The sequence below is a fragment of the Dromiciops gliroides genome, chromosome 2, assembly GCF_019393635.1.
Source record: "Dromiciops gliroides isolate mDroGli1 chromosome 2, mDroGli1.pri, whole genome shotgun sequence".
Classification (NCBI taxonomy): Eukaryota; Metazoa; Chordata; class Mammalia; order Microbiotheria; family Microbiotheriidae; genus Dromiciops; species Dromiciops gliroides.
In genome coordinates, this window is record NC_057862.1 from 363,976,134 (window position 1) to 363,988,631 (window position 12,498).

At 40.6% G+C, this 12,498-nt stretch overlaps 1 protein-coding gene across 10 annotated transcripts in view; it reads left to right on the plus strand.

The window, feature by feature from the left end:
• The window catches only part of PTPRT (protein tyrosine phosphatase receptor type T), a 1,379,429-nt gene that overhangs the window by 979,675 nt on the left and 387,256 nt on the right, over window positions 1–12,498 (plus strand). For all 10 annotated transcript variants that reach the window (XM_043980423.1, XM_043980419.1, XM_043980422.1 and 7 more), the window contains one exon: window positions 8,494–8,790. In XM_043980423.1, the coding sequence (XP_043836358.1) occupies window positions 8,494–8,790 (297 nt within the window). The remainder of the gene's footprint in view (window positions 1–8,493; window positions 8,791–12,498) is intronic.

The window sequence follows — 12,498 nt, forward strand, 5'->3', positions numbered from 1 at the left end:
GAGTAATTCTAGGAGGCTCCTTTCTGGGAAAACAAAGTCAGAAGCAGAGCGGGGCTATGGTGACTGGACATCTGTCCACAATAGTCTGTCCCTGAATTCTTGAGGAGACCCTGCTCAGGTCTGTGTTGGGGATGGAAACAGAAGAGGAGGATAAGCATGGTGAGGGAGAGAGAGAGAATGTCCTCTCTTTCATAAGTAAAGCCAAAGCCACCACTTTTCTTCTAGTTTCTAAAGATAATTAAAAAGAAAACCAAAAGAGAAAAAAGAATATGGATTTTTAAGCACATCCAAAGGAAGGGTAGCCAGGATAGACTAGAAGACTGGAGATGGTGCTATATGATGCTCTGTTAAAGGAACTAGAGAAACTTAGATTGTAGAAGAGGTGATTTAGAGAAATGTGATAGTCATCTTTAAGTTTTTGAGGGGCTATCATAAGTAAATGAGAACAAACTTATTCTGCTTGGCCCCAGACGGCAGAATTAGGACCAATAGAAGGAAATGATAGTGGAGACATTAAACAATCTAAGTCGGGGCAGCTAGGTGGTGCAGTGGATAAAGCACCGGCCCTGGATTCAGGAGTACCTGAGTTCAAATCCAGCCTCAGACACTTAACACTTACTAGCTGTGTGACCCTGGGCAAGTCACTTAACCCCAATTACCTTACACAAAACAAAACAAAACAAAAACAAACAATCTAAGTTAAGTTTGAAGGAAGGACCGCTGTTATTTTAAGTGGGAGTCATTAGGAGAAACTTCAGGAGAAGGACAAGCTAAGAGGTGATATAAGTAGAAGTTGGACAGGTAAAATTTTAAAGGGAAGGGAAGGCATTCCAGGCTGCAGAATAACATAAGTAAAGGTGTTGGGAAAGGGAATAAATGTGTTGGGAAAGTATGCATTCCATACTTAAAGAGCACATGAAAAACCTAGAGAGGGTTGTTCTTAGGGAATAGCATGGCCTAAAATGAGAAGTAGATTGGAACCAGCTTTTGGAGGACCCAAAATAGTATGGGAGCCACTGGAAAGTTTAGGAATAGGAATAGTAACATGTTTTTAAAAGATTTAGGAATCCTGTAGCATTCTCTGAATGGATGGAAGGGAAGAGACTCAGAGGGCAAGGAAATCAGTCAGGAGATGATGACAATAATCCAAGCATGAGATTGGGTTATGGGTTGTGGGAGTAAAAAGTAAGAGATACCCCCAACACACTCTCTTAGTGTAAGATGCTAGAAGGCAGGGGCAAACATTCCAGTATCTCAGAGCAATCAGTGTATTTTTTTAGTTACTGGAAAAGTTTTTGAATTGTCAGCCATCATTCAATAAGATCCACAGGAAAGAATAAGAAACTTTAGCTTACTGCCTTTCAAATATTTCAGTGGGGGAACCCAATTCAATAAACCCAATTACAGCTGCACGCACATCACTTTCTCAGCAATTTCAAGCCTGTTTGATGCAGTTGGGAGGCAAATCTTCAGATTTCCTTATCTGGACCAAAGCCAGAGTTTGTCATCTAAACAAGTGCACACCAATGTTGGGGAGGGAAGGGGAGAGGGAGCAAGGAAATGGACTGAAAATGTGAACTCTTCCATTGCTCAATTTGCAAGCCATCTTTTGAATGAGACAGTGGTGATTTCAGAGAAGTCTGGAGAGAAGAGCTTGGAACAAAGGAAAGGATGTGCAGAAAAAGTAAGGCATAGCTATTGTTATGGAATGATTCATTCTATTTATTAAACTTTTGAAAGTCAGACTCTACTACCCGGGAAAGCATAGGGCTCCTTCCTTCTAGTTTTTCTCATGTACAGAATGCTTCTCTAAGCAGCTCATTTAATGGAATGTGCCTCTTCCCATGTTTTAGATCATCTCAGGCACAAGGAAAATAGGATGTGTATTGGTTAGAGAGCTTACCTTGAAACCAAAAAGAAGCGAGTTCACTTGCCACCTCTTTGACATATATTGGCTGTGAGACTGGGGGCAAGTCATTTAACCCCTCAATGTTCTATGTCAGCCTGTACTAATAGAGGGATTTTTTTTAATCTAGCAGCTCCCTATGTCAATGGAATAACAGAACCAAGTACCCTTTTCCTAACCTTTAACTTTTTAAAATTAATGCCTACACATATTCAGGAATCCTGCCAACCCTCATTATCTTAAGAACCTGAGGATGGGCCTTCAGAAGCCAGTTGTGCCTCCCAGTTCAGCACCCCCCATCACCCCCAGAGCCAGCAGCTTCTCCAGATCCTATGCCTGATCCACAGTCCCCCACTGCTTCCTAGGATCTGCTGTGACCTGCCACTGTTCCCAGCTGCCTTGTGTCTTCCATCTCTCTCTCTGTCGTCTGCCTTCCCTGTAAACAGCACACACTATCGGGTTGAGCCTTAGTGCCTTGTTCTCTGTCAGAACTCAGTCCTTAGTTCCCTCCCAGCAGGCACTAGTTGCCCAATCCCAGTCCCGCCAAACTCCCAACCCCAGTTTCCTCAGATAGGAGGTACCTCCCCTCCCAACTTCCCACACCTTTGTGGATTTGCGTCTCCCCCCCCCCCCCCCCACGCACACTTTTACAGCTCTCTGCTGCCCCCGGCTGGGCCATTGCCCTTTCACCTGGGTTCTGGGCTTGCTTTGGGGCTACATGGGATAAAATATACATTCTTTCATTTTGAAAGCTTTTTTAAAAGGAAAAAGAAAGGTGTTTATATAAAGGAGGCTCTTCAGAAGTAGGAAAGATGGTCTATTTACCGAAATGAGCTGGAGTGATCTCCACTCTGAGAGATCCGTCACTGGAGAATGCAAGGTGCTCAGTTCAACATTAATGGCTCTCAAGCCCCTCCATTTTCCTCTCTAGTTGATTTGAGCACTTCAGAGGATCAGGGAAGTTTCTGCCTCTCAGCTGTTTGCTTTCTTGGAGCTTTCTTGCTGATTTCCCCTAAATGCAAGAGAACTATGACTTATGCTCTGGCTGCATCTCCACCTCTGTTCACATCCTCCCTCCCAAAGAGCCTGGCATGGAGTTCCACCAGCAAGCCAGAACTGGGTGATTAAAGTTCAGGAGGGAAGGCAACCTTTGACCTCAGGTTCAACGTACACATGCTTGGAAAAAACTGGATGCCAAAGACAACCTGTGCCCTTCCTACCTTTTCATTAACTCCCCACCATGTACCATTATGGGCCATCAACATTAGCTTACTCGCTGTTTCTCAGCCATGACACTTTGTCTTTCAACTCTTTGCCTTTTCATTGGCTTTCCCCACACCTGAAATACTCTACCTCTTAGCCTCTGCCCCAGACTTCTTCCTGACTCACCTAAAGTCCCACCTTCTCTGGGAGATCTTTCTAGGTGTCCCCCATGCCAGCATCTCCTCCCTAAACTTGCATATAACTTATAGTGTATATATTTTCTATGTATCAAATAAGAACTCTTTACATTGATCCACACAATCACCAGCCATGATTCCAGAGGATAAACCATGCTATCTATCCTGTGAAAGAGAGGCACGAACTCAGAGTGCAGATTGAGATGCATTCTTTTTTAATTTTAATTTTTTTCATGTTGTCAATGTGAGAATTTGTTTTGTTTGACTATATGCATATTTGTAATATTTTTGTTTGGTTGCATGGTTTGTATTTTGCTTTCTAAATGGTGGGGAGGAGAGAATATGTACCTGAAAATAAAACAAAATTGAATTAAAAAACTCTTTGTGGTTAGGGAACATATTTTTGCCTTTATACCCTCTGGCATATAGTTAGTGCCTGGTAATATTTGTTGATTGACTACTCACATATCTGATTGTTGGTTGTGCCATAACAAAAAGAGCACAGGAGTAAAAGTGAAGATCTTTCTATTAAGCAAACCAAGCAAAGGATGATCAAAATGGTCTTTGGTGTAGTGGGAAAGGCATTGGACTTAAAAGTCAGGAGACCTGGGTTCAAATCTTACCTCAGGTATTTGCCAGCTGTGTCACCCTAAGCAAGTCATTTAACGTCTCTGTGACTCAATTTTCTTATCTATAAAATGAGGTTAGACTTGGTCATCTCACAGTTTCTTTTTAAACTATAAATCTATGATCCTTTGAAATCCTATTCTAGGAAATTTAACTAATGAAGAGGAAAATGTTTTCTTTAAAAAAGGGTACACATGTGGATGATTTAGGAAGGTACATCCTCTGTCTTCGGATATTTGAAGAGTATCCTGGGAAACATGGATTACATTGGTTCTTTGTGGTTCCAGAGGACAGAATTGAAACCAATGAATGAAGATCACTAGGAGGAATAAGTTCCCAACAATTAAAGTGATCCAAATGTAGAGTGAGTTGCCTTGGGACATGATGACTCCCCTGTCCCTAGAGGGATTGAAATAAAAGCTGGGTGACCCATTTGTCAGGAATATAATAGAACAGATTCGTGCTTTTGAGGGAGATAATTCAACTAGATGATCACTGGATGATTAACTAGATGATTGTGAGATTCTATGATTCTAAAAAGATACAATCTAGGATAAATAATTAACTCAAGGTTATATCAGATAGCAAGATGTATGCCATCCTAAATAGTTCTTCTAATTACATTTTTATTTTCATTTATAGAATACTAAAATTTTCCAGAAAATCCAGTTTTTATATTTTGAAAACTATAGTATTCTATAAGCCCATTCAACTGGGATTTTTTCAGTCTGTCTTTTTATTAACAATGCTAGTAAGCTACTGAGTGTAGGTTTTTTGTTTTTGTTCTGTGTTTTTGTTTTTGTTTTTTTGGTGGGGCAATAAGGGTTAAATGACTTGCCCAGGGTCACACAGCTAGTAAGTGTCAAGTGTCTGAGGCTGGATTTGAACTCAGGTCCTCCTGAATCTGGGGCTGGTGCTTTTTCCACTGTACTACCTAGCTGCCTCCTGAATGTAATTTTATAAATTGGATTTTTATAATTTTTTTGTTTTTTCTATCACTCAATTTCTCCTCGCATCCCTCTCATCCTCCCTTTTTAGTGAACCATCCCTTATAACAAAGAATTTATTCAAAGGAAAAGAGAGAAAAATATTTGGCAAAACCAATCTACACATTGTAAGAAAATCTGGCATTAGATGCAATGTTCCATACCAGTGAGATTTCCCCTATCCCACCACTGCTTTTGTAAAAGTAACTGAAGAGGTGTCTTTTCATATCTTTTATTTAGGGCCAAGCCTATTCTTTATGATTTTGCCACATCCATTTTCAGTTTTTTTTTCATGGTTGTTTGAACATGGCTTGTTAACTTGTTTTGGTGTTCACTCAGCTTTTGACTCAGGCCAAGGACAGAAATGACTGCCAGAAAGTTTGGATAAATTTGATATTTAGTCCGTAATGATACAACTCATTATTAACCAACCAAATTTATCAAAATCAATTTATAAAGCAATGCTTCAAAATATCTGTGATTTCATGACTTTGGCTACTTCTCACACTCTTGCAGATGGCCACCCCTCCAGGACTTAGTAAACAGTTTAATGAGTTGCTGTAGCCAAAAAATCTCATCACCTGGTGGCCAACCTTCTGGTGATGAACTACTATGAGTATAACTAAGCCACTCCTTTATTGATAGATGCAGAGTCTCTTAGTCAATGGACCAGTATTCAAAGTCTTTTCCACCTTTCAGGGCCTACTGACTCTTCAATATAGCCTTTGAAAACCTGCAGTCACGTCTGCACTATGATGAGTCCAAAGAGTATGGCATTTGTGGAACTTTGGTGAACCTATTTTATGAAAACTCATTTTGCAAATTGTATTGGGGGAGATAATTATCTGATTCACAGAAATTAACCAAGATTCCCTTTCCACAGAAAACTCCCCTAGATCATTTTTAAAAATGTGTGTTTTAATCATGCCTGAAATTGAACCATAGGAAATGTATTCCTATGGGTATCAAAGGCTTTTTTGTCTTTGAGATTTAAAAAATTCTGCTAAAAGGTAAATACCCCCAAGGGAGGTATACCTTAATGATTCCAAAGCCATTAGCTCACACCCTAGTTACAATGAGATTGGTCAAATAATGCTGTGGGAATGGGTATGAAGAATGTATCTGGTGGACATTTAACCACTGAATCCCAAGGACCATGATCCAGCTCTCATCCCTCTCTCAGGACTATACAAATGTATTACGGTATCACCAATTCGGGAAATACCCCCAATGATGCTGGCTGTAGTCCATAGATGCTTTCCCATCCTGCACAACATTTATTTGTGTCCTTCCCATAAATTCCACTTTTATAATAGAGATCTTTCTTGCTTTCTTCTGATATCTCGAGGATATCACTCTGCCAATTTGTCTGACATCCTTTGCCCTAAGCAGGGAATTAATCCATCTTCTCTTCTTATCATATAGTTCCTTCATGAAGTCTTTTATTTCTGTTCTTCCTCAGAGTTCCTCATTGGTTTAATGTCATATCCTCTTTTTAACCAACGTGCTCCACTCTATTGCCTTTTGCATGATATTCCTATTTGGTTATTTGGAAATTGTTGTTTTCTATTTCTTGTTGCCTTTTAGCAAGACTAGTAAAATTGTGCTAATAAAAAAAGATGGGCCTTTTGTTTTCATTGCTGCTAAAGTTAAAGCAAAAATCCTTTAGGGCAAGAACTTTGATGCTCAATGGTAGGAGAAATGGAGGCTGGCTTCCCAGATGTGTTATTGGCTTCCAAGGCAACTAGCTGGGGCATGCATCTGGAAAGGGTAAAGACACTAGGAAGTAGAGTTTAAAAAGAAGATTGGAAGAGGAGAAAGGAAATACAGCAATCACTTTACCTGACTTTATAGTTTGACCAATGTCAGCCATTCATACCAGTGATGAATCTTCCTAATTGTCATAGGATCATACATTTAGAGATGAAAAGTACTTTAGAATCCCAGTGAGTCTATCCTCCTCATTTAACAGATGAGGAAACTGAGTTATAGAGCTGTGTAGTGACTTACCAGCTAGTGTCTAAAGAAAGATTTGAACCCATCTTCCTGACTCCAAATGTAATACTCTTTCTATATATTATGCCATGACTTCTTTGATAGCATACCTGATTTTATGTGTGTATGTGTGTGGGTGGGTGCATGTTTTAGGTCATATTCATAGCCCAACATGGGATCTAAAGCTAAAAGAGACCTCTGAGATCTGGTTCAACCCCTTGTCTTTGTTTTACATCGAAGGAAACTAAGTCTACAATCTAGGAATTGATTGTTCCAAGGTCACATAAGTGCAAAATATGCTTTGCCCCTCTCTTCACCCCTGACTGTGGTTACTAGCCCACCTCCCTTTCCTAGTGTGTGCTTCTAAAATGTTGTATTATACATCATTTCTTTCATATTTCTCTACAAAGTACATATTGAATTAATAATAAAGTTAGTAGATGGATGAATGAATGAATCCATACGTGGATCCGAAGTGTAAAATCACTTGATTGTCCTCTATGTAAATGATTGAGCATGAAGGCTAATATAGTAGAACCAGCTGGACTTGATTCCAGAAGACCTGGGTTCAAATTCCCACATTGACATTTGAGCCAGCCATTTCAGCTCTCTGCGCTTTAATTTCTTCCTGTGTAAAATGGGGAGAATACTTTACTATTATTCTGATTAAATGAAAGATTTAGAATGAAATAGAAATTCTTGAAGTGGTCCTCAGAGCAGTACTAAAACTCTCCCAACAAGTCCCAGGGCTAGTGTTTCTCTGGATTTGTTATTATGCTGAGACGCTTAACAGTAGTTGCCAGAATTCTGATTTCACTATTTCTCACAGAGAAACAATAGGGTGCAATAGAAAAGGCCCTGAATTTGAGGTCAATGTACCGGAGGTGTGGAACCCCACTTTGGCCATTACCAGTTGTATAATTGGGGAAGGTAAATGAGGTATGGAAGGAAAGTTAGAGGAGGAAGAGAAGAGTCACTTTTACTCTCTGAGATTCAGTCTTATCAGCTATAAAGTGGGAGTAATATAATTCCCATCTTCCTTACAGTCAATGATAAAACAAGAAGTAGAACCTGGATTTCCTGGCTCCCAGTATAAACTCTAATTCCAATAATGATGATGATGATGATAACAAGATAAAAACAACAATAATACATTTATGTAGTATTTTAAAATTTAAAAATTGCTTTATTTACTCTGTATAAATATCATTACACCCATTTTACAGATTTAAGAAACTGAAACTTAGATTATGGCTTTGCCCATGGTCATATAGCTAGCTTGTGTCATAGGATCAGAGAGTCAGAGCTGCAAAAGACTTTAGGGGACATTAAGTCCAGTTATGAAGAGAAAACCGAGGTCCATAGTAGTTAAATGACTGCTCAGGATACACAGCTAGCATGTGTCAGAAGTAGGATTTGAACCCAGGTGTCCTGACCCTGATTCCAGGATTCATATCACCTACCAAGAGTATTTGTAATGATGTACTAAATATATTAAAGCATTGTATATTTCCTCTCTTTTAAACAGATCTTTCTTGCCCTTTATCAATAGTTTTGCTCCTCTTGTTTATTTCCACAGATCCGGTGCATGGTCCCCAAAATGTGGAGATCGTGGATATCCGCTCTAGACAGCTGACCCTCCAATGGGAACCCTTTGGGTATGCGGTGACCCGTTGCCACAGCTACAACCTTACTGTCCAATATCAGTATGTATTCAATCAACAGCAGTATGAAGCTGAGGAAGTCGTCCAGACATCATCCCACTATACCCTAAGGGGCCTCCGCCCATTCATGACCATCCAGCTGAGACTTGTACTCTCCAACCCAGAGGGGAAGATGGAAAGTGAGGAGCTTGTGGTGCAGACAGAGGAGGATGGTATGTGTCCTTTCTCAGGGTTGGGAAGAATACTCCCTGCTTGCTGGGTGTTCAATCAACAGTGACAGCTGAAAAAGAAATAGCTTTGCTGATAGAATTTGTCTGGCAGCCATAATAAAGCAATTTGGAAGACTCTACTCCCAGTGTCTATGGGCTGAAGAGGTCACCTTCTGTTTGTTCTCAGCTAAAACCCAAGAGTTTCTAGTTGTCCTACAAAGACCAGGCCAGGAAAAATGTCTATGGAGAAAGTGTATCTCTAAAAATGTATTTTCTCTTATACATATGCCATATTTAGAAAAAATATTCTCTTACCCTATATTTGATTTTGGGTCAAATCAGTTATCTTTTCCACTAACTGTGTTTCATTCTTCGGTGTAGACTGAACAATATTTCCAGTGGTCACAATAATAACTATTTCTTCAAGTCTCCCCCCGATGCCCCATCCTGGCATGGAGGTAGCCTGAGTTTTCCACACCTTTGCCATTGTAGGGGCACAAGTTCATGCATGGCCTTCCAAGCTTGAAAGGTCAACTATAAGCCCAGGAATTAATGAATGTTGGATGTCTAAGGGCTTAGCTGAAGGTCAGAGAAGCTTGTTACCAGAAAGATGGCTACCAAGTAATCTTCTGAGGAGGGGTTGGGGGAGAGGGGATGGTAGGCTGCAATCTGCTTTGGTTAAAGAAGCATCTTGATGAGGGGGTTTGAATTGTGTGTGTGTATGTGTGTGTGTGTGTGTGTGTTAAAGATTCCTTCAGAAGTTTGGGAAGCCTATTGATCCTTGCTCAGAATAATTTTAATGCCTAAAACACATAGGATTACCTATTACAACAAAACTGGTTGATTTAAAATATAGTCATCAAAACATGTAACCAAAAAAAATCCATGGATCTCTAGTTAAGAATCCTTAATCTAATCTGATGAAATCATAGCTCTTTAGAAATGCTGAAATGACAGTAATGATAATGCCTAGTAGAGTGCCTGGCACATAATAGGTACCTAATAAATGGTTGGTGATTGATTGATGATGATAATCCCCATTCTACTGATAAAAGTCACTTTCTCTAGTTTCAGAACTTGCATCTCTACATGGGAAGGGATCCCATATATATTCAGTTCAGGCATCACTTGGGAGTTTTTCAGGCTTGAGGCCTACTGGCCACAAATTTGACACCTCTGAATATTTTTTTCGGGGCAGTGGGGGTTAAGCGACTTGCCCCAGGATCACACAGCTAGTAAGCATCAAGTGTCTGAGGCCGGATTTGAACTCAGGCCCTTCTGAATTCAGGTCTGGTACTTTATCCACCGCACCACCTAGCTTCCCTGGGATCCCATATATAATCCCATATATAATCAATAAGCATTTCTCAAGCGTTAGCACAGGTCTTGGTGTCAGGGAACCTCTGTCCCTTATACTTTGACCTCAAACAAACCACTTAGCCTCCCTGAGCATTAATTACCTTATCTGAAAATAGGGGGAAGGGTTTAGACCAGTTGACCATTCATTGCCCAAGATCTGTTTCAACTATAGAGCCATGATATTATGAAAAACCTACTATGTGTCAAGCATTGGGCTATGGGCTAGGGATACAAATAAAAAAGTGAGGTACATACTTAGCTAGTGCTGGAATAGAAGCTTACTTGCCCTTGTGCCCTGAGGGCCCCAATGAAGGGCCACAAAATTTCTAGCTTCACCAAACCAAGAGCCTTCTCGTTCTGTTCCTTAGTCTCCATATCTGTAAAATAAGGGGATTGAATCAGAAGATCCACTGAGGCTTTCTAGTTCTGACACGCTGTGATTGTGCTGGTGGCTACACCACCCAAAAGGGCTTTTTTTCATTTGACACTCTTTTTTAATGAGAGGATTGGATCAGTACAGCCACAAGAAGGAACCTGGCAGCCTTGCTGCCCCCATCACATATTGCATTCACTTGTCATTTCATTTATTTTTTGGGACAAGTGTTGACTCATCCATATAGCACATCTGGGAAGAATCAGATGGCACTGAGAACAGTAAATTCAGACTGAATGTCAGGAAAATAGACCTCATCAACGGTTACTTTGGGAATGGAATAACCTCATAAAGGAAGAGAAAAGTCATTGCAATGTTTGAAACTAGGCTCAATAGCCCTTCTCAGGAAAGACAGACGCAGGTCTAATCCCTTCTCCAAAGACAAAATAATCTTACAGTTTCTACCGAGCTCTTAGTAACTCCTATTACCATCTCATTCAGCTGAATAAAATGGTCTTCTCTAGAGATGCAGCAATAAATTCTACCAATTCTAATGGTAAAGCTGACCACTGGTGTGACTAGGTTGCTGAACCATATATTCAGTTCAACCGATCAAACTTTTTTTAGTGCTTACTCTTCAAGGTGATAGAAATTGCAGCACTGTGGACAGAGAACCCAAGGCGTCAGGAAGACTGAGGTCCTGCCTCCAGCAAGTAGTGGCTGTGGGACTGTGCAAGTCGCTTAACCTCTTATTGCTCTCCAACAACTCTCCAGGACTAGAAATTGCAGAGAAGAGGTACTACTCTGCAGTGCTTGAGGAAACTTTGTCTCAGGGAGATTCCTACACTGATAAAATCACGAGCCTGGGCCCCGCAAAAAAAATAAATGTGTGAGGCAGAACTCTAGATGTTAGGGATACAACACAGGCACTACTCTCAAGGAGTTGGCATTCTACTGGTGGAGGTCCTTTCTACTGAGAGACAATTGTGGTACTTAGAAATGATGCAGGGCAGCTAGGTGGCACAGTGAATAGAGCACCAGCCTGGGAATCTGGAGGACCTGAGTTCAAATCCAGCCTCAGACACTTAACACTTACTAGCTGTGTGACCTTGGGCAAGTCACTTAACATGAATTGTATCACCAAAAAAAAATGCTGCAGTATTTATGAGCAACCCCCACTCCACCTCCAGCCAGCTTCATATATACCAACATGGTTCCCCAACTACATGCTTTTTTTTTTCTTGTTTCCCTGATGACCTGGCCTCTACAGCAGAAGCTCCTACACTTTCCTTGAGGGGGTATCGCTTTTGATTTTTCTGAAGTTTTACGATCACTAACAGGCTCAGGGGAAGAGGGGAGAAGCGAGATATTGCTCAGAGTGTATGACCCATCAAGGTGAAGGAGGCCAAGTATTTTGATATAGTGCACTGGGCCCAAAAGTATGGGCAGCATCATATTAAGACTTTTGATTACTGCCTATTTGACCTTGAACAAGTCGCACACATCTGTAGGCCTTGGTTGGTTCAATTAGAAAATGAGGGGACTGGATTAGCTGGCCTCTCCAATCCCTTCCCTTTTATAACGTAAGCTTCTCGATGGCAGGGATGGCTATGTTTTCGTATTTGCTTCCCCACATCCCAGTAGGATGCCTGACCTAGAGTATGAACTTTAATAAATGTTTATTGATCAACCCTCATTCCACCATTGTTCCTAGTATCTCGGTTCTCAAACCATGTTTAAAAGGAAAACTCAAAATGGTTCAACAAGCATTTATTATATGCCTACTGTGGGCAAAGATCAAAAGGATATCGACCTTCTATCTCCTTGAAATGCCAATCTAGGAGTCCCCATTACCCCTGAGCACTTTAAACTCACCATGTCCAACACAAAATTCACAATCTTCCCCTCTAAACCTATCCCTCCTCCCAACTTCCCTAAGGCACATGTTGGTGGCACTTCCATCTTTCTAGTTACCTAAA